The sequence below is a fragment of the Lolium rigidum genome, chromosome 5 (assembly GCF_022539505.1).
Source record: "Lolium rigidum isolate FL_2022 chromosome 5, APGP_CSIRO_Lrig_0.1, whole genome shotgun sequence".
NCBI classification, from domain to species: domain Eukaryota; kingdom Viridiplantae; phylum Streptophyta; class Magnoliopsida; order Poales; family Poaceae; genus Lolium; species Lolium rigidum.
The window spans coordinates 71,565,431-71,586,350 of record NC_061512.1 but is presented as its reverse complement, the minus strand read 5'-3'; the positions used below and the strand labels follow the sequence as shown (position 1 = coordinate 71,586,350).

General features: G+C 48.2%; 3 protein-coding genes across 4 annotated transcripts; 2 read left to right on the top strand and 1 right to left on the bottom strand.

Moving 5' to 3' along the window:
- Positions 1–683: 683 nt before the first annotated feature.
- LOC124656099 (P-loop NTPase domain-containing protein LPA1-like) lies at positions 684–4,210 on the top strand. The gene is made up of 7 exons (XM_047194903.1): positions 684–821; positions 1,317–1,576; positions 1,772–1,853; positions 2,044–2,466; positions 2,616–3,356; positions 3,577–3,687; positions 3,953–4,210. Exons 1-7 carry the CDS (start codon positions 684–686, stop codon positions 4,208–4,210), a joined length of 2,013 nt encoding a protein of 670 aa, XP_047050859.1.
- Positions 4,211–4,480: 270 nt separating this feature from the next.
- Positions 4,481–5,153, bottom strand: LOC124654546. Its single transcript, XM_047193544.1, has one exon. The coding sequence runs from the start codon at positions 5,096–5,098 to the stop codon at positions 4,571–4,573; it is 528 nt and encodes a 175-aa protein (XP_047049500.1). The 5' UTR covers positions 5,099–5,153; the 3' UTR covers positions 4,481–4,570.
- A 9,611-nt stretch (positions 5,154–14,764) lies between these two features.
- Positions 14,765–18,243, top strand: LOC124654545. 2 transcript variants are annotated; one of them, XM_047193543.1, is made up of 5 exons: positions 14,765–14,950; positions 15,084–15,224; positions 16,127–16,195; positions 16,275–16,478; positions 17,951–18,243. In XM_047193543.1, exons 1-4 carry the CDS (start codon positions 14,834–14,836, stop codon positions 16,458–16,460), a joined length of 513 nt encoding a protein of 170 aa, XP_047049499.1. In that variant the 5' UTR covers positions 14,765–14,833; the 3' UTR covers positions 16,461–16,478; positions 17,951–18,243. The 2 variants fall into 2 exon arrangements, with proteins under 2 accessions (XP_047049499.1, XP_047049498.1); XM_047193542.1 differs by having other exon boundaries at positions 16,127–16,478.
- The last annotated feature ends 2,677 nt before the right edge of the window (positions 18,244–20,920 follow it).

Genomic DNA, 20,920 nt, shown 5'->3' with positions numbered 1-20,920 from the left:
AGACCTAGATCTCTCCTAGCTTTTCTCTCAAATAGATGCAAGATTCGTGAGAAAGAGAAAGATAGCAAGCTCAAAAAAGATTAACAATGAAGGCAAAAAAGCACGGTTAATCTTAGATACCTTTAGGGAAGAAAACCCCTTATATAGGTACCATAAAATCCAAACGTTATATGAAGAAAATGCAATGGCCGGATGTTTGCGTATCATTTTTGTATCACGATCGAACGAGCGGAATTCACTTATTTAACTAGATCGAACGATCCGAAAGATGACTGATGGAAGGTGTTTTTTCAGCCGGCTGATATCAGCCTATCGTTCGCTAAGAAACAAAGTCGGTTGCTTGGTAAAAAAAGAAAAGAAAAAAACACTACGCACGCGCACGCGCACGCGCACGGACATCGGGTGGGCTCAGAGGGCCAGGGGAGGAAGCAGGAGAGAGCGCGTGGTGAGTGGCGGCCATGGCCATGTGGAGGGCATGGGCGCCCGCTGCGTGTCCGCCGTGACATCGCCCGCCGCACCGCCCTCCGCCACCTCTCCCCTCCATGCGGCGACAATGCCCAGACTCAAGACCCCCTCCCCACGACCACGAGGTCCACGACTGCTCCTCCCTCCTCCTCCTCCTCGATTCGCAGCTCTCTTGATTCCTTCTCTTGCTCACTGCCTGGTTGCAGGGCCAGGGGGACATGGCGGCCTCCAGGCTGCTCTACATTGCCGTCGCCGACCACCACGGCCATGGCCGGAGGAGCACCTTCCACTACACCCGCCCAGTCCTGCAGAGCACGCTCCAGCTCATGGGATGCAAGCCACGCCACGCCTTCAAGGTCCGCTCATCTATGCTATGTACCCATTTAATCTTGGTGGCTTCCAATCTCTGCCTGGTCTCACTCGCTCTCCTTTTTGTAGTTTTACTCCTGAGTTTAACTAATCCCCCAATTGTTGGTACTACCAGACACTGGATCCTGTAGACTCAACATGATAGTATCTGTAGTATCCCTCTCACCATGGTTCAGTTATGGAATATCCAACCAGCAGCATGCCCAAGCCATACTCTGTAATCCTGGCCCATTTACTAGTTATATATTTTTGGAGGAATCGGTTATATTGCTTACTACATTAATAATTCTTTAAATCTGCATCAAGTTGGTTTGTGTTCCTTTTCATCCCTTGTATAATATGCCTTGTCTGAATTCCAACATTCTTACAATCTGGTTTCTTACTTGCCTCGCAGTTTCTGTTGCCTTCATTAGGATTTTCTGAACTACATAAATCAGACCAATGCCAACGATGTCTCATTTGCCGCTTGTTTGTGTGACCAGATCAGCAAGAGAGTATTCGATGTGACGAGGAACGATTTCTTAGACGCGTCAAAACTGGGTGAATCCACAGCCGAGGATGACATGGAAACTGCCAAGCTCTTGAATACAGAAAACACGACCAACATACCGTTTGAGTTGTACAAGATCCAGACAACTGTCGTTGTTTCGAGAGAAGAGTTCCTAAATGTTGTATGTGATGCCCTCACTTTGTACAAGTATGTCGGGCCAAATCAGAGGGCTGACTTGCTTCTTGCGTGCAGGTAATACCATAATCCGATTTTGCTGTTTCCTAAATTCACATGGTTGATATGCAACTAAAATCTGTCACCAGTCCTTGAGAAATTGAATGGCTTTAAGTATTTGGAGAGGAATTAAAGAGCCCTGAGTTAGTATTTGGAGACGAATTCATTTCATCAATGATGTTTTGTTTTTGTGTTTCCCGTGCTTTTCACCAGGATTAGGGAGAGGAAAGAATCGGTGACTGTGCTGTTGTGTGGCACAAGTGGATGCGGCAAATCTACTCTATCATCCCTATTGGTAAGCGTTTATCTTTATTCTTTAGTTACCAAAACCCTTCATTGGTAGATACAATTTGATGAACGCATCTGCTCGTATTAGTATACAGTAATATTCCATATATTCATGCAAAACTGGGATTGCTTGGTAGTGGAAGTTAATTACCCTGATACTTCTGTAATTCCTTACCCTGACTTTATATTCTTCCCAGGGTAACAGGTTGGGTATCACCACCGTAGTTTCTACCGACTCTATACGGCACATGATGAGGAGTTTTGTAGACGAAAAACAAAACCCTCTGCTCTATGCGTCAACCTACCACGCAGGAGATTATCTAGACCCTGTTGCAGTTGCCCAAGCTAAGGAGAAACGCAAGTTAAAGAAACTCGCTGTTATTTCTCATTCAAATGCTAATGGAGACGAAGATGGTAGCACTTCAGATGAGAAATGTAATGAGAAATCTCCAGACTTGCCTCCTAGAACTGAAGTGACCAGCAAAAAGCAAATGGCCATAGAAGGATACAAAGCGCAGAGTGAGATGATCATCGGGAGCCTTGATAGATTAATTACAACCTGGGAGGAGCGCAAAGAATCTTTAATTGTAGAAGGAGTTCATTTAAGCCTGAATTTTGTGGTACGTATGATCGAGAGCCATGCTGTTTTCCTTACACAAAAAGAAAAATGTTTTTTCTTTCATTTGTGTTGTTTATATTTTCATAATTACATTATTTTATCTCTTCTAGAGTATGCAGTGAAATTCTTTCTATTTCTCTTGTCTAATAGATGGGGCTAATGAAGAAACATCCCTCCATTATACCATTTATGGTATATATCACGAATGAGGAGAAGCACATGGAACGTTTTGCAGTCCGTGCAAAGTACATGACGCTTGATCCAGCAAAGAACAGATATATTAAATACATCCAGAACATTAGAGCTATCCAGGAGTACTTGTGCAACCGAGCCGACAAACATCTAGTGCCGAGAATTAATAATACCAATGTAGATCGGAGTGTGGCAGCCATACACGCCACAGTCTTTAGCTGCCTTCGTCGGCGAGAGGCTGGGGAGCAGTTCTATGACCCCCATACAAATACTGCAGCTATAGTAGATGAAGAGTACAGAAACCAGTGCGCTGCAAACTCATTGAATTCCAAGGGCATGTTTCAGTTGATTCAAAGGCAAGGGTCTTCTAGGAATCTAATGGCGCTGCTTAACACCGATGGTTCAGTTGCTAAGGCATGGCCTGTGGTTGCCGGTGACAGCAATGGTAACATAAATGATGGCACAGGCAGTGAGAATTCTGTGGGAAACCCCATGTACGGTCCGTTGCAAATTGGGAAGGCAGAGCCTGTCAATCTTCAGTTTGGCTCTTTTGGGATCAGTGCATGGCCAAGTGATACCGGAGGCACTAGTCATACTGGGAGTGCCGATGACTCCAAGGCTGACGGCACAGATACAGGGAGTAGGTATTTATCCTCATGTTGCAGCTCACCAAAGATGTCAGATGATAATTCCAAAGAGGTTCGCCTCTTAATCCTTTCTGTGATTATGATATTTTCACAGTTGCTTATGCACATAGAAAGTGAGTTATGCTATAATAAAATCCAATGTTTATCATGACTGTGACGACATTTATGCATACACATATGAAATATTCAGATGTGTTGGGCAGTTATGTATGAAAGTTAAAGTAACTGATGCTATGCTTTGGGCTGACACAGTTTAATCTCATCTCATACAGCTTGTGGATGAGTACTCAGTGTTTGACAGTGAAGAAGAGGAAGATGGGAGTGATGCTGGTGATGCAGAGACGAATGAGGATCTAACTGACGAAGAAAGGGACATCCAAGAGGTAGTATACAGCATCTTTTTCTTGATCATCTTATCCCCCGTTTCTATACACAGCATTGGCATGACAAAAGTGTGTCGAATAAAGTCGATGAATTGAGTTTCTAGTTGGTTTTTCATGTGCCTAAGTGCTAGTAGTGCAAAAAAATTGAAGTCAGTTCAATTCTCTATTATGTAGACTAATAACTGGAGGAAAGTCATTCTACTTAACTGATCATCCATTCTGTTGTCTTTGATGACTGTACTTCTAACAAAAAAACGCGAAGCAGATGGAGGAAGCTGGGTCTGTGGATGAGCACTCGACAAAGTCAGATGAGGAGTATGATGACCTAGCCATGAGAGAAAGCGGCTACTGGTCTGATGACGAGCAGCCGACCCTGATGAAGAAGCCCCCAGCACTAGGGATGGTAGGAGGCGACAAGGATGATGGCAACATGGGCCTGATGCTGGAGACGGGAAATGAAGGCGGTGGCGCAGAGATTGCGCGGTACGCCTACCATCTCATGATGAACGGCCATGAGTCGTAGCAGTGATGCTGCGAGGAGACGGCTGTAGCTGCCCCTGCCGGAGGCCTCGCCTTACCCTGTCAGTAACAAATATGTGGTTGTTCTGAATTGGCTGAGTTGAGTTAGATAGCTAGAAGTGTTGTTGTAACTTGTAAGATGTCATGCTGTTGTTGTGTCTGGAGACAGAGGGGAGGAGGCCCTGCGTGTACTGGCCTGGAGAGAGGGCTGTAGAGTGACAGTAGCTAGCAATGAATAAGTTTATGGACTCCCTCCGTATCCATGACACAAGAATAATAAGAATCAATGTATTAGATAGAAAATGCCAGTGTGTACATACATAAGTGAAGTGATGGTGGCTGGCTACCGAGTCAGTCTACCGTACTATTTCGTTGCGGCGGCCGTGGTGCCGGTGCCGTCGCAGGCGGTGCATGAGCGGGTGGAGGAGCAGCGGTTGCAGTAGGTCCACTTGGTGGGGAGCCCTGCGGTGTACCTGGTGGCCATGTTCTTGGCCGCCCTCCTCGCCTTGCTCGCCGTCTCCTCCGCCACCTCCTTGAACACGAACCCCTCCCCTTTGCACCGGGGGCACAGGCCCGTACCACCGCAGGCGCCGCACGCTTCTTCTGCCTTCTTTCCTGCCTCTTGCTCAGTAGGTGCTGCCTGCTGCTGCTTCTGGTCGCCCCGCAGGAGGACGGTGGCGGCCACCCCCACCGCTGCTACTCCGGCCACAAGCACCGCTGTGTCCGGCAGCGCACCAGGGCGGCTGCGACGACAGCGCGCGTTGGCAGGAGGACGCCGAGTGACGGTAGAGGTTGTGTGTATGAGACAGCTGCTGCTGCGTGTGGAGGAGGGAGAAAGGCGAGGAGGCGGAGGTGGAGGCGAGCAACAGGAGGCTGATGCTGCCATGGCCATCTATCTCTACCTCCTAAAATATCATTATCCCTTCCGTTCTTCCTTCTGGCAGCAAGTGACACCCGAAAGTACCAGGCTAGCAGGTGAGAGGTAGAGGGCGGGTGGACAGATTTTTTTAGACGACGGCACGAAATGAGCCCGGCTTTGAATTGAGTAAGTCATCAACCGGCTAGGAGTTATACCAGAACTTACAACATACACGCGTCAAACGCACAAAGAAATCCACACAGAAGACAACACAGATAACGTTGAGTCGAAGCGCTAGCTTGAACCATGAGGAGGGAGCCTTGTCTTCTGCGGCACCGGAGCAATCACGATCATATCCACACCAACACAACATCCACCGCACCAAGACTGCAACCCACGGGAAACTCAACGACGGACCGTCCACCTAGCAGAGCTTGAGGAACCAAAGGAGGGGGGGGGGGGGTCTTGCGGCGACGCCTCCAAGTAGGTGAATGGCGCAAGAATGCGTCATCGTCGTCGGCAGAGACAAGGTCCTGCAAAGCTTTCACCCAGACCCGAGAGCCACCACCCCTGGAGCTCGGGCTAGGTCCAGACCCAGAACACAACATCTTCCCCTGGCGTTGGGATAAGCACACCGACAAGAGCTACGACCAGACGTCGCCCTAGCAAATCCCCCCAAGACGCTAGGAAGGACATCAGCTACCGCAGCAGACCGTGTAAAAGCAGCCAGGCCAACACTGTGAGAGGGGCTGCGACACCAACGCGAGGTCACAGAGTGAACCACAAGACACTACTAGAGAAGCTTGCACAAAGTGAGGACCCTAAGAGGGCAGATTGGGGCGGAGGGACAGAGTCCATCGCTTCGAACAGAAGAGACATCATCGGGATGCCTTCAACAAGGGAGCGACACCCGCAGGTACCGTCGTCACCGGCACAGGTCACCACCATGTGCAGCTTTCGCTGAGGTCCAAACCCGATCGAAATTCCGGTCGCCATCGCGAGGGCATAGAGTAGACATCGCAGTAATTACTGACGCGCCCCCAAACACAGCCACACTACGAAGCACACGCTGGCTGGCAAATGCCCAGATCTAGATGTCAACGACACTAGAATGGCGGCAACCAACGACCTCACCATCTCCAGGCCGCAAGCACCTGCACTAGTACGATCAAACTGATCGGAGGGAAACCAGACTACCGCTGCGGGAGTAGCGCAGCAGCACTGGGCACGCTGCCAACCCGGCAAGCATGCACCAACCCAGGGACCCATCCCCCAGCAAGGACCTCGCCCCCAAGCGACATCCAACCGCCGGAGAACCCCAAGAAAGTAGAACTCCGATGGCAGCGAACCAGGTCGCCGAGTTCAGGCCCGCCAGGAGCAGACCCACAAGGCAGTGGAGGAGCCACCAGGAGCATCCATGGCCACCCGCAACACGCGATTGGGCCAGGCCCTGGCAAGCCCAGATCTAGGCCCACAAGCCCAGATCCCGCCGCCGTAGGCCAACCCTAGGCGACCAAGCCGCCGAGGACCATGCGGCGCCGCGCAGGCGAACCACCACGCTGCAGCCCGGGTGGACAGATTTTAGACGAGCGAACACATATCAACGGCTCTGATCTATATATCGGCACCTATTTTAGGTCCAAACCAGGCATGACAAATTGATAAGATTTCTGGTGCTTTTAAGTCAACACCTGCAAGCAAATTCAGGTGAACCCGATGTACTTTGCGATTTTTTTTAATAATACTTTTTCCCATTAATTCTAAAAATAATACTTAATTTTAATATTTTTTAAAAATAATACACCGTCGGGTTAGGAAAATCCGATAGTAAGAAACCTGATTAGTACTAGACGGGGTAGAGGAACCCGACTGCCCCTAGGCTGCATGTTCCTAATCGGGTCACGACTGCCCCCTAGGCTGCATGCGTCGGGTTAGTGTTCCCCGATTAGTACTAATTGGAAACACTAACCCGACGGTGTATTATTTTAAAAAAGTTCAAAATCAGGTATTATTTATAAAATTATCGAAAAAATATTATTAAAAAAATTGCATGTATTTTTCCATAGGCCTCCAGGAGGGATAGTTGTGTAAACAGATAAGATTTAAGCTCGGAATCCGTTTTCCAAAATCCATAACCGGTTTAAGGGACTTTGATGGACAAGGATATCCGATTCTGAACTTGTCACTGGATACGGTATAAGATACGTGGTAAGCTCTCGCGCCCATGAACCCTACCCCTCTCACCTTGTCTGGCGGCATCGCGCCTCGCCTGGGTAGCCGCCAACACCAACCCTTGCCCTGCCCCTGCGTTCTCCACCCCCACAGCCACCCTAGGAGTTGTCGGGTAAAGCCCAAGTGGCACGGCGGCGGCAACCTTACCTCGGCCGTTGATCGGATGACATCGCGGCGGCGGCCAGCAAGGTCTCCCTTGAGACGACGACGGTGAAGCAATGACGGCCAGGTTGTGCTGCTCCGTGGCGGCAGGACTGCCGGGCGGCGAAGGCTTTGTCCAGATCTGGGCCCAGATGGGCCTGGGCGGGCTTTGCATGCTGGTCTGATGTCGCTGCTCCGTCTGCGGTAGTGGCACTCTTGGGCTTCTCCTGCGACACGAGGAAGACCGGGGCAGCGGCTCCGGGCATGGTGGTGGTGGCCATCTCTTCCGTCGAAAGTGGTCGGCCTGAGGCTGGGTCGTCGGATCGTGAGATCCGTCATCTAGTCCCGGCTGCGAGTTAGGAAGACATAGTTGCCGGTGAAAACCGAGCCAATTGGCGGATGATGGCGACATTCTACGTTGGTACCTTGATGAAGACATTGCTGAGTAACGACTATCGACCTACTCGTGCTGCTCCGAGGGGAAACCTAGGATCTGGTCTTCTAGAATGTACGATGTCGGCATTGTGGTGCCGTTTTCTCTCTTGGGAGCATCGTTTGTGGAGTAGGGCCCGATGACAGAGGTAGAGGAGGAGATGTCAAGTCATGCCTAGCTGACAGGTGCTACACTGAGTAGTGTCTGTTCGGCAGGTGCTATGCATGAAAAATCTTCCACGGCGGCATCGACAACAGGCTGGCAAGGGCTATGCGGATCTATGCCCGGAAGATGGAACCAGTGGCTCGATGGTGGCGGCGGCTTCTGAAGCGAGGGCATAAGACGCTCGCCAAGGGTCTGCTAAACCGATTGTGAGCTCCTATTTTCGCCATAGGATGACTCAGGATGTCCACGGTTTTTAGTTGGTGGGGCGTTTGTTTCTGTTTTTAGAGCATCTCCAACAGGCGCGCTATATAGGTCGCGCGCTATATAAACCGCCGTTTTGCAGTGCGCGGGCGCAAAATTACCCCTCCAGCAGGCGCTGCAAACGGCGCGGCGCTGTAATTTTTTTTGGGCGCGGGCCGGTTTGCGCTATTGCGAGCACTATACTTTGTGTGTCGGCTACAACGCGCGTCATCGCTCAACGCACACGCGAAGAAACCCCGCTCCGAAACTTTCCCACGCGCCTCGACGCCCGACCGCCCAATCCCTCGCCTCCGTGCGGTCGCCGGCGCAATCCCGGCGATGGACGGGCCCCCCGACACCCCAACAACCCATACCTACTCTGTTCCACCCGCCGCCACTGCCGCCGCCGCCTCCGCCGCGCCGCCGCCCCATGCGCCAAACCCTAGCGGTGGAGCCGACGCCGGCAACACAACCGCCGTTGCCCGTGCTCTCTTCGTCCCGTCGCGCGCGACGCTGCACACAGCCGCTGCCGCCGCGTAGATGGCTATCGCGCAGGCCGCCGACAAGGCGCGGACGCCGTCGTCCAAACGCCCATACGGAGCCGTTGGCGCCGCCTCCGTCGCGCCGCCGAACAAAGTGAAGGCGCTTGCGACCCGCCGCCCGCAGCCTCCGCCGCCTCCTCCACCGACGAACCAGACGCCGCCGGCGCCTCCGTTCGGTGACCCATCCGGCGCACACATGGTGTATGATGAAACGCCGAAGAGGTAAAAACACTTCTTTTCATCCAAATTTTAGTTTAGATGCATATATAGTCGGAGAATAATGAATTTTATTGCAATGTAGAGTCGATGATGAGTCTTTCATGGAGGCAATGAATGTTGGATCTTCGTTTATGCATGATGAAACCGTTGAGGGATGGGAGGAATATGAGGATATCGATGAGGAAGGAGAAGGGTTGATTGAACCTCGTCATCCCGGTCGGTGGGCGAACTACACCATAGCGGAGGACAAGTTGCTTTGCAAGACATGGTTGACAATTGGAATGGATCCAACAACCGGTACCTACCAAACAAGAGATACATATTTGATGAGGATGAAAGAGTACTTCGACGCCCACAACAGAAGTGGGAACGAGCGAACCATGTGCTCGCTTCGGTCTTGTTGGTCCGGCATCAACACCGATTGCCAAAAATGGGCGGGCGTGCAAGCCAACTTTGATGTTCTTAACCCAAGTGGCACAAATGAGAATGATAGGGTAAGCAATTCTACTAGTATGTTGACCATATGGCTCATATGTGAAGGATACGGTTCTAGTTCATATAGCTCATCTATTCTCTTTTGCTTGCTTTGTAGAACTCTATTGATCAAGGATTGTTTAGGGATGTGGGAAAGAAGAACAAGAAAGGCAACAAGATTCTTGGCAAGCCATTCACCTTGCATCATTGCTATAAAGTGCTAGGGAATGAAGAAAAGTGGAAGACCCGCGGGAAGTTGGATGCGGCAACTATGGCAGCCAATGCAAGCGGTGATGCAACAATCATCGATGATGATGATTCAAGTGACGAAGGCAAGAAGAGAAGCTTCACTTCTCACTCGGTCAATAATGGGCGAAGGAATGTGCTTGGTAGGAAGACCGCCAAAGATATGAAGGGAAAGAAGGCCGGAGATGATGACAATTCCATTGCTATGGAAATGATTGCAAATGCAAGGTTGCAAGCAAATGAAGATAGAAAGGTGGCAAGAAACTTGGAGAAAGAGGCTATGGATGCTATGGAGGCTCGGAGAGCCGCTTTGGAGGAGAGGCTTGCCGCCAACGAGGAGAGGAAGTTGGCTTTGGAGGAGAAGAGGCAAGCCAACGAGGAGCATCTACGCCTAGTGGAGGAGGAGAGGAAGCTTTTCTTGATGGATACTTCCCACATGGATGAGAGGCAAAAGGAGTACATCAACCTTGCTCGTGACGAAGTGTTGGCCAAGAAGAGATTGGTTATAGACAACATGAACACACCCACGACCGGCATGTTTGGAGGAGGCATGCCCATGTTTGGAGGAGGTATGGGAGGTACGACCGGCATGGGAGGCATGGCCGGCATGGGAAGCATGCCCATGCCCGCCATGGGAGGCATGGCCGGCATGGGAGGACCAAGCTATGGAGGTGTGTATGGGACTATGGGAGCACCACCGGGAGGATTCGTGGCCTCCATGGATCCTACTATTCCTCCTTCAACCCAAGATGACGAGGAAGAACAAGCAAAAGAAGGTGACTTGGAAAAGGCGGAAGTGTGAGATGCATTTGTGATATGCAAATTGTGTGTTGCACTTTGTGTCTATTTGAATCATATGTTGTGTGTCGTTGTTGAACTACGTCATGTTGTGTGTCGTTCTTGAACTATGTGATGTGTGTTGCATTTTGTGTCCATTTGAACTATAGTAGATCATTTGTTTCATGATTTATATGTGAGTGTTTGATCTTGTTGAATGCATAGTAGTGTAGAAAGCTGTTTTCCGCGACCGTTGGCGCTGTATTTTGGCGCGCCCGGCGGAGGATCCATTTTACCGCCTGCGCATGCGCTGCATTTTGGCGCCTCCGGCGGGGCAAATTTCCGCCCAGCGCGTCATACGTTTACAGCGTGGTGGAAGCGAGGTTTAGCGCGCCGAAATATAGTGCGCCTGTTGAAGATGCTCTTAGGACAGATGTCTTGGCAACATGTTACTTCACTCATAAGTGGTGGTTTCAGGTTTTATGATGTATAATCTTGATAGATCCCTGGTAAATAAAGTTTAAATAAAAGTTGTTTTGATGCAGAAGCTAGGCTCCACCATTTAAAAAAAAAATGTCGTAAGCCAAAGCTGGGGCGGCACCCCCCTTGCAGGAAGTCCTAGTTTCACAAGTTTTGTTTATTATCCATTTCATTCAAGGACGAATGCAAACTGTGTCTGGACATTCAAATGCACCAACAATGCTGACAAGACCCTCTCTTCGCCCATTTTGCGAAGCAAGCATTTTATCGTACGGGAAGCATTTTCGTTTTGCGAACCAGAAATACTAGGCTTCACAGTGGAGGGCCTTGAGATTCTCATTCAGTCGTCCGATTCGTGTTCTTGTGCTTAATGGAGCCGAAATTCGTTGGCGAGAAAGGGATGATTGTACTTTCATCCGCACCTGTCCGGGTAGTACTTGAGCTTACAGATAATAATCGGAGAACTTTTTTTTGAACAAGAATAATCGGATAACTGATTATGGGATGCGCTACATTGTGCGCACTCCTTGCTAGCTTGAGCAGTCTCACACTACGGTTGTGTAGTCGGGTGACTGAAGCTGGATTGACCGAGCTGGTAACGTGCACACAAATTAGTTTGTGGTCATTGAAGGATGTGCTTGGATTGACCGAGCTCGATCAGTTCACTGCTCTCTGGAGTCTGGAGTGTGCAAGCATGGACCATCTCAAAACAATTTAAACATAGCGATGTTCATGAAGTGGCCTCTGTGTTTTTTCAGCTTAAATCCACCGGCCTGCTGGAGTAGTTGAAGTTATCTCTGACTCTGCATCGTCACTCTGTGTCCCTGTCATTGACCCTGTTGTCTTTCTCATCATCTTTCTGAACTTGTGTGTAATGGTGGACTTTGGATCCCATGTGGTTAAGTAAGACTTCAGTATTAGCTGGTGTGTTGCAGCTAGTTTTTCTTTTTTCTTTTGAAACGCAAGGCAAAACAAAATTTCCTCATTCATTAACTAACAAGAAAGTGCTAATTTTTTAGGGAAAAATCGAACGAATACCTTCATCAACATGGCCAAGCCCACCCAAACACGAGCCACCCACACTCCCCAATAGCCAAGCCTAACAGAAGATCCAAACAAAAGTGCCGCACCCACGCATGCCAACACATGAGACCATAGAGCCATACGAACGTAACATTCCAGACATGACACACCTACAATGCTTCGACAATGATAGGCTAGGTCAAAGGGGGCAACCATCTCTGTAGCACTCCTCTTCTTGCTTCTACATTTGTTAGATTTCTCCTTCCCAAGGATTGATCATGGGCTAGCACCATCTCCCTTGGATGTAACTTTACACCCCATGTAGGCAACAGCGTGGCGAGCAAATCGAAAATTTCACTGGCAACGAATGCTCTGGGCACGATGTTAACACTCCTGACTTAGCAACCCCATCACCTATAGGAACTACCTGTCCGCCGAACTCACGTGAGAGAAAGAAAGAGAATGACACATCGGCATCACCACTCTTCTCAAGGTCAAGCGCATCAACCACGATCATGTCCATGCCCTCGCGCTTAGAGGCAACCAACACATCAAGCAGCGATGACGAGCCACGAGGAGAGAAACAACCGTATATATGCTCTTCCTCAACCAGATTTCTGCTTAGAGGAGTCAAGCGCGACCGAAGCCAACACTTTGGCGAGCCCCAAACCATCAAAAGGACATGCCTCGCTCGGCTCCAAAATCTGCACCTAGTTATGCTACTGTACTCGTGTATTCCCCTGGTTTCAAAATAGATACATTTATTGTTAGGTAATTATTGAATTAGAGGGAGTAGTTAATTTTTCTCTCTATTTACCGTCTTCAAAGTTCTCATAAATCAACCACACAAGATTCAGCACTTAGGTCTTGTGACTCTTTGACATACTCCAGATTTAGCTGCTATTATTTGCCTTATATTGTAACTCCGTAGCAAATGTTTAGAAAATATAATATTATTAAAGTAGTTTCGAAGACGGACCTACCTGTTATTGTTTTTCTTTTTTTTTCGAGAGTACGCGAACGCGTACCATAATGTTATAGAAGATAGAAACAAAGTTTACAAGCATGTCCCGAGTGCGAACACAGGGGACAAGGACTCCACAGATACACACGCCTACTCTCTCGCAGCACCCGCAACTCCTACTCCTAACGCCGACCTCAACATCCTGCATTCATCTAGGATGAGTTTCGATAGGTTGAGGGCCGAGTGCTGGCGTTGTGTGTTACCAAAGATCCAGGCGTTCCTATTCTTCCAAATGGCATAGCTCGTTATGCACACCAGCCCATCAAACCAAGCCCTGTCCTGCTTCGAACACCTCTTCCTCTCGCTCATCCACCAATCCTTGATAGTGCTGTCCGCTTGAGGCACCAAGAAATTGGCTTTCATTTGCATCACGGGCTGAACCGAGAAAGTATTTCAGGTTTTAAAGAGAAGGCCTAAGCCCTGAGTTAGATTAATAACGCCCGACGGGACGGACACCAGTACATCGACGCTTACAAAGACCTGCTGAGATTACCAGCTCAACATTACAGCATAGGAGGACAACAAAGAGATACAAAAAGGGGGAACAAGCAACGTTAACTAGAAGCTAGGTCGAGATCTTGAGCCCATCGAAGAGGCGAAGTATCCTGCTGAGAGAGCGCGGCGCCGACTGTCCAAACTAACAGACCCCCCAAGAAGAAACAGAGCACACCCATGACCGAAGGAGCTTGGTTGACTTCATGATTCGAGATTCTGAAGGAGGAGGGCTTGAATGTGACGCCTCCAAGGAGGAAGACGGCGCCCAAGGGCATCGACGTCGCCTGCACTGGCCAAGGCCTTGCCGAGCTTTCGCCCTAGCCCGAACACCACCCCAAAGACGCAACCTTGACGCTTTTCCAACGACACAGTGAGTCCACGGCTTGAAGAAGATATCATCAGCGTCACCCGTGGCAAGACGCAAAGCTAGACAACCACCCCTGGGTTTCTAGGTAGCCGACTAACCGGGATAACCACCATGTAAATGCAGCCAGGAGACAGTCGCGGCGAGAAGCAGAAAGATGGTGAGAGGGTGAGTCTAGAGTTGATGAAGAAAGACTTCGCCCCGACCGAAGAAGCACGCAAGTTTTGCAAGGAGGCGTGATCCAGCCACACGAAAGGAGGGACATTTGGTGGCGCCTCCAAGAAGGTAAATGGCGTCGAAGACGTCATCGTCGCCTGCACCGTCCGTAGCCTTGCACGGCTTTCGCAGGATTCCCGCCCCGTACTAGTGGCCGGCCAACGCCATGAGACCGTAGAAAGGAACCAGAAACCAAACACCACCGACAACACCTCCTCATGTGTTGCCGGCCCAAGGAGATGAGGCAACCCGATCCCAGGAGTTACCTACTCCAAGCTCATCGCCGACACCGAATGCACCAATCAAGCAAGCAAGAGCTCCAGGATCGCGCCCGCCGCCTGGAGGAGACGACGCTGTATTTCAGGTAAACCACACTTTCAGTGAAACACACGGAAACCAACACACTGACCGTTGGATTTGAAATGAGCGGCCCGATCAGTCTCAATGCATGTTCCGCCTATTTTGCAAAATGGCCCGGCTTTGCCAATTTTACTTTTTCGCACGCCTCTCGCGCAGAAATCCATGTGCAAAATGTGCCACGGAAGCTGGGAGCTTTGAGCGCTGGCGGCGGCGATACCAAGACCAAAAGCCCTAGCTCGCTACCGGCGAACTCCAATTCCCTTCTCAACTCCGACAGCCGCCATCCGTTCACCTCTCCTGCACGAGCGACGCGGCCGCCCTCAAGCGAGGCTCAGCAATGGTCGGGGGCCAGAAGAAGACTGGGCAGGGGCGGATGGATGCCGCGATCGACCACTTTGCCCAGATGGGCTACAACAAGGCCGACGTCCGCAAAGTCGTCAATAACCTCATCAAGGTTCGCCTCTTTTCTTTCTTTCTCCCTTTTATTTCTGCTTCGTTTTGCCCTTTTTTTCCCCGCGGGCCGATTCCCTTCTTGTTATTGTATATTGTGGTGTCATTCTCATACTAATTTGCCCTCATCTGTTTAGAATGTGTATGGGGACAAAGGGTGGCCGTTCCTGGAGGAAAGCGGTTACCTCGTTGTGCAGGAAGCCCTCTTCGAGAAGCAGGAGCAGGAAGAGAAGCTGCAGCTGCAGTTGCTGCAGGAGGAGCAGCAGGTGGAGGCTCAGGTCAGCTCCCTCCCCTGCTTATCTGTGTTCGTGTAATTGTTCAGCGTGTGCCATTCAGTATATGCAGGGATGTGTTGCTTTAGTTGGCAATAAGGCAATAATCCTACTGCCACCCAAGCCAAAATATAAAAAATACAAAATCTTGCTCAATAATACTTGCTAGATTAGATCAATCTCTCTGCTTTTATTTGGATTTGGAGTGTGTGCCTTTGCTACTAATTTACCAGTCCGCTTTCCAACTGTCCAACATGTTCCTCATATAAAGTGCCTTCAAATTATGCCCCCCTCCATCTACCCATGGAAAAAAATATCTTTAGTTTTAGGTGATATATACGAAGCACCTACAATAACATGGTAATATGGCATCTGGAAAGCTAAGTAGATGTTTATGTTATAGAATGGTAATTTGTTCTTACAGATTTATGGTTGACGTTTTACTCATTTTTTCAACTAGATTTGTTCAGCCATTCTCTTAATTTCCTTGATCTTTTGAAGATTCCTTGTCACTGCTTATCTGCTTCGCTGGTCTTGTGTAAAAAAAAATTACATTTTTTTCACGTAAAAGTGTGTTTATTCATAAAAATGACAATGATGGCGCAGAAATAAGTATATCAGTTGATGTCTTCTCTGTTTCCTTTAAGGTGATATAGTTGACTGATGAATTAGCATTGCACTATGTAGTATTTTCTCACTTAGTTTTGTAATGCAACTGCGACATGGTATCCATCTGTAATTATTCAAAACAATTTAGCGTGCACAAATTGCTGTTACTTGTGACAATTTTGATTTTTCTTTAAACCAAGACCTTGGTTATTAATGTTAAGTTTATGTTCGTTATTCCCTCCAGCAACAAAGCTCATGCATATTGTCCAATTCTTACATGCGCTTGGTTTGTAATGCAGCAACAAGAAGGAGCAATGATGGGGACACCGCCAGAAAGCGACATGCCAATTGTGAAGGTTCACAATGAGGTGCCATCTGAAACTGTGTTTGCAGTTGAGCAAACAGAGCAACTGGTCCCCATGATCATTGACCCACCTGCTCCCACAGCTGCATTGCCACATCCGCCAGCTACAGGAAGCGGTCGCACAAGGCTTCCCTGCTATGGATGGATCAGTGAGTCTGAGAGTGACTCAGACTATGAAGAGTTTCTTGCAAGTCGACAACAGCAGGTGCATGTCCCAACTTCAGGACGAGACCTTCCTAAAAGGAAGCGGCCAAGTAGGTGGGATGTGAAATGAAGCAACCTAACAGGTGATTTTTTTTTTGTTTTCTGATCTCCCCTTTTCTATTTTTAGTTGATATTAGTTTGAAATTTTTATGAGTAGTCAGTAAGTCATACTATAACTATTGTTTTGCTTTTGACCCAGTGAAGATACTTGATATAGGATTTATGTTTCCTTGGTTAAGAACACAAAAATGTCATACTGGTTGACATTAACAGGAGTGGCCAAATATATAGGAGTGAGTTTCAAGTTGTATTATGGGAAACGCTTATGATGAAGTAGGGTAGGAATCCTTGGGAGTTGAGGGAGATAATTTTTTTTTTTTTTGAATTAAAGGGTTTCCCCCGATTTCCATTAAGAGAAACCAAAAGTTGTTTGCTGCAGACCTCAGCAACGCCACCAACCCGCCATGGAATGGAGAGTTTGTTTCGAATAAAGAAGAAACTAAACAGCCTAAGCCAGACGATGAGAATACAGAAGAGAAAAGGGGTGCATAGGTCACGGGCAACAGATCCTGGAGCTACAGACCCTCACGCTTGAAGCATTTTCTCCCAGGCTTCAGGCTTCGACGACTTCAGTTCTTCGTCTTTCTGTTTGTCAAAATGTCTTCTTGTCTACTTTTTTCTACATTGCCAGTCTTGGGTTCCATGACACCCAGCTCCTCCTGGTTGCTGAACACCTCGGTTGTGATTTGCTCCACCAGCTTTGCGAGCCATCGTAGTCGATCCTTTGCGCTGTCCTTCACCTTGGTGCAATCGAGTTCTTTGCCGCAGCCCTGTTTTTTTGCCCTCTCCATGATGGGATGTCCTCATTGTTCTGAGATGCCAGCCTGTCACTATATCTCTGATCAATAACCCCATCAGCCTATGTAACCACTGCCATCTTACTTGTGTTCACCGGTCTACCATTTTGTATGTTGTTCACTTTTGTGCCTAGGCTAACTGATGATTGCGAGCCTACCAAATCATCCTCTTCCCCATCAATTCCTGACAAGTCCACTCTATCATCACCATCTTGATCCATACCTTCTTGAGTTTTATGCTTATCTTCAGTAGGTTCACCCCTCTCCGCTGCAAGCTTTGAGTCAACATCACTAGTCCCTGTCCCTTCATTTTTTGACTTCTCATTTCTTTTACTAGTGCCATAGGTCCGAGCATCCATATTTTGGATGATGAATGCGGTGGACGGTGGAAAAGGGTGTGTAAAACTTGGGAAGGTAGGAGTATTCACTTGTAGCTCAAAAGAACGGGGCATATTATTCGAGATTTGTTGGTATGCATGATCCATGAGATTAGCTCAGAACACAATCCATCCTGGTGCTAATATTAACGGAGCTGAACAGTTTTCTGCTCCATTCAATCATATTTCATCATATAAAATAGAAGCTTTATTGCAGCAGATATCCATACTTTAATAGTCTTACTTAATCTGCTTTCTACCAACGTTGAACAACTGGTTTCCACGATCGAAATGCTAACCATGGTTCTCTTGTTGCGACAGAGGAGCTGTGGACTGGCTGGGTGTTGACGTTGAGTGGACAAGTGACGTCAGTCGGAGTATTAGTATGAGATCTGAATTTGCAATGGCAGTGTGGCACTACTATGTAAGTGTGGAGTTGTAGCACTATCTGGTAACTTTGCAGTATTGGTATAACACTAATAATTATATTTGACATACTCCAGATTTGGCCGACATTATTTGGCGTTATATTATGGAAAATGTTCAGAAACTGTGATATTGTTGATGTAGTTTTGAAGATGGATCTCATCTACCAGTTATTGTTTACATCATCATGTGCATGGTTTGTTTTTTCTTGTCAACATTTTTCATCCGGTGCTTCTTGTGTTCTTTTTTTTGGCATGAAACACTTGTATTCCATTAAGACACGGCAAGATTGCCGGTCACCTTACGGGTTACAATATTCGGGCAGTTCGACATCCACATAGAATGTTCGTTATCAACTACACCGACATCCAAAGACGCCAGCACATGTGCTGGTTTGTTACAATCTCTCTGAACATACATAATTCGACCATCAATAAAACGGAGGCAGAGCTTGTATTTCAGTTCACTGAAAAGGATACCCAACGGTGAGTAATCATCCGCCGTAGACACCAAAGCTTGCTTCAACACCAGGCAATAAGTTTCGAAAACAACACGGCCCACTCCCAAGCCGTCAGCAATCTCAACAGCTCTAAACAGAGCAAGAGTTTCAGCATGTAGCGCATCAGTGGCAGTAGCAATTTTGCCAGCCGAAGCAAACCTGACAACATCATTAAACATGTCGGCAAATACATCCCCAACCGCCTGACATGGTCAAAGTGTTAAACGCTGCATCCACATTGATTTTGGCAAAGTCTGTAGGTGGAGACTGCCAATGCATGGCCTGTCAAATAGTGGTGCTCGGCTTGGCCTTGAGATGTGCTTCGCAATACTACCTCCGTTTCAAGGAATAAGGCGCCCTCGTTTTACGAGCTTTTTGTTTGACCAAGAATTACTTCAAATAGATAAAGATTATTTGTATGAAATTACTATCATTAAAAAGTGCTTTTCAATACGAATCCAACGATACTAATTACATATAATATAATCAAGATTTTCTTGCTCAATTTTTATGGTCAAAGTTCGTCTTGGGATGCGCGTGCGCCTTATTCCTTGAAACGGAGGTAGTATTCGTCAACAAAGCAACCACAACCACCATCAGTAAACTGAAACTCAACCATTGTGAGAAAGTGGTCACCGTGATTCCTTTTGTCCTTTCATGCCACAAACTCCACAACAAAGAAGGTATGACAATCATTGGTCTTTCTTGTTCAATGTGGCCATTGACACCTTGGACTTAAAAGAGGTTTTAATGGTCGAAAGACAGTTTACTTGGGCAAACAGTTTTTCAGAACCTACATACAAAAAGCTAGATCGGGTACTGATGGACACAAACTGCAAAAAAAATTCCCTATGGTGTCACTACGTGCTCTAGAACATATTGTAGGTCTGTCGGACCAGGCTTCCATCTTGCTGACCACTGGACTACCTATGGTTTAAATTTGAACTTAGTTGGTCACATCGGGAATGTTTTCAGGACATGGTCAAGAATGTCCGGGAAACACCTGTTGCGGGTGATACTCCGATACAAAGGTGGAATAATAAAATGCGTGTTTTACGCAAACACCTGTTTGGTTGGGCTCGTCATACAACAGGGTTACTTAAGAAGGAAAAGCAATAACTTTGGTCTATTATAGATGACCTCGAGGCTTTACCAGAAGTTCGCCAGCTCACCACACATGAGATTGAGCTAAAAAAGCCAATAAAATGCGTATATAGCTAAACTTCTCTGAGAGGAGGATCTTAAATGGTATCAACGGTCTAAAGCCTAATTTATTCTTAAAGGGGATTCAAATACAGATACTTTCATAGTATTGCCATACATAGGAAGAAACTTATTCCCCATACAATATTGTGTGGCACAAGAGCGATACTATTGTTGAGGTGTTGGAAACTTTCTCATCGAATATGTCGTTCATAAGTCTTATTGGGTATAGACAAGCATCATGAAATGACTTGTTAGAGCATGTCTAACAGGCCCCGTATAACCCGCCCACCCCGTAAAATTCCGGCAGGATACGGGGCAGGCGCGATTTTGGGCGTCTAGCAGGCCCCGTATTCGGGCCGGCCCGTTTCGGCGGAATACGGGGCTCAGGAAATCGGCCCCGTCGCCCCGTACTTATACTGGGCGCAGGTGCGAGTGAGGGGTTGTTGACTGCCAAAACCCACCGGCGGGCAGCGGCCTTGTCAACACTGTAGAGCCGGGGGGAGCCTAGAGCTGCGGCTGGCTGAGACCCCTCCGAGCGACGGCCCGCAATGCTCTTCTGGTCACACGCGGCGTTGCGAAGTGCAAGGGCGTGCCACCGACCTATACCCGGTCGGGAAGGTGATGAGATTGCCTCGCTTAGTTTCTGCAGGGGCATACATGTAAACGTTAAATACGAGCCTCGATCGGCTCTCGGAGTTATCCGTGGATCGGCTCAAAGAGCCGATCCACCCATGATCCGTACGGGGTGTACGAATACTTGGTGGTCCTGCTTGATCAAGATGAAGCTAATGAGATCTACGACGATTTAGGGTTTTCACCACATAATCGGATCATCCTACTCCAGAGTTGGGCCGGATGGCCACGCACGGTGCTCGTAAGCCGATCCTAAACAAGGCCAAAAAACCAACATGAAGTTGATCCTAGGAACATCCTGTTTAGGACTTGCGAACGCCACCCTACGTGCCACGGATCCTCCCCCCTTTGTAAGGCCAAACTATTGCAGATATTAAACTAATCCTTGTAGAACAAGGAGCAATCGTAACGGATCAGATCTACTAAATAATGATCAAGCGGGGTGCCGCCCCCACACCGAGACAGGCGTGAGGACGGCTAGATATGCAAGGGTTGCACTACGTAAGCATGCTTAAACGAAGAACAAT

Excerpts from the sequence above, each read along its gene's own strand:
- LOC124656099 (XM_047194903.1), top strand. The coding sequence starts at position 684 with ATGGCGGCCTCCAGGCTGCTCTACATTGCCGTCGCCGACCACCACGGC. Across the intron at positions 1,854-2,043 it reads CTACTCTATCATCCCTATTG|GGTAACAGGTTGGGTATCAC; the intron begins GTAAGCGTTTAT and ends TATTCTTCCCAG. Across the intron at positions 3,357-3,576 it reads CAGATGATAATTCCAAAGAG|CTTGTGGATGAGTACTCAGT; the intron begins GTTCGCCTCTTA and ends CATCTCATACAG.
- LOC124654546 (XM_047193544.1), bottom strand. The coding sequence starts at position 5,098 with ATGGCCATGGCAGCATCAGCCTCCTGTTGCTCGCCTCCACCTCCGCCT.
- LOC124654545 (XM_047193542.1), top strand. The coding sequence starts at position 14,834 with ATGGTCGGGGGCCAGAAGAAGACTGGGCAGGGGCGGATGGATGCCGCG. Across the intron at positions 14,951-15,083 it reads TCGTCAATAACCTCATCAAG|AATGTGTATGGGGACAAAGG; the intron begins GTTCGCCTCTTT and ends TCATCTGTTTAG. Across the intron at positions 15,225-16,126 it reads AGCAGCAGGTGGAGGCTCAG|CAACAAGAAGGAGCAATGAT; the intron begins GTCAGCTCCCTC and ends TTTGTAATGCAG.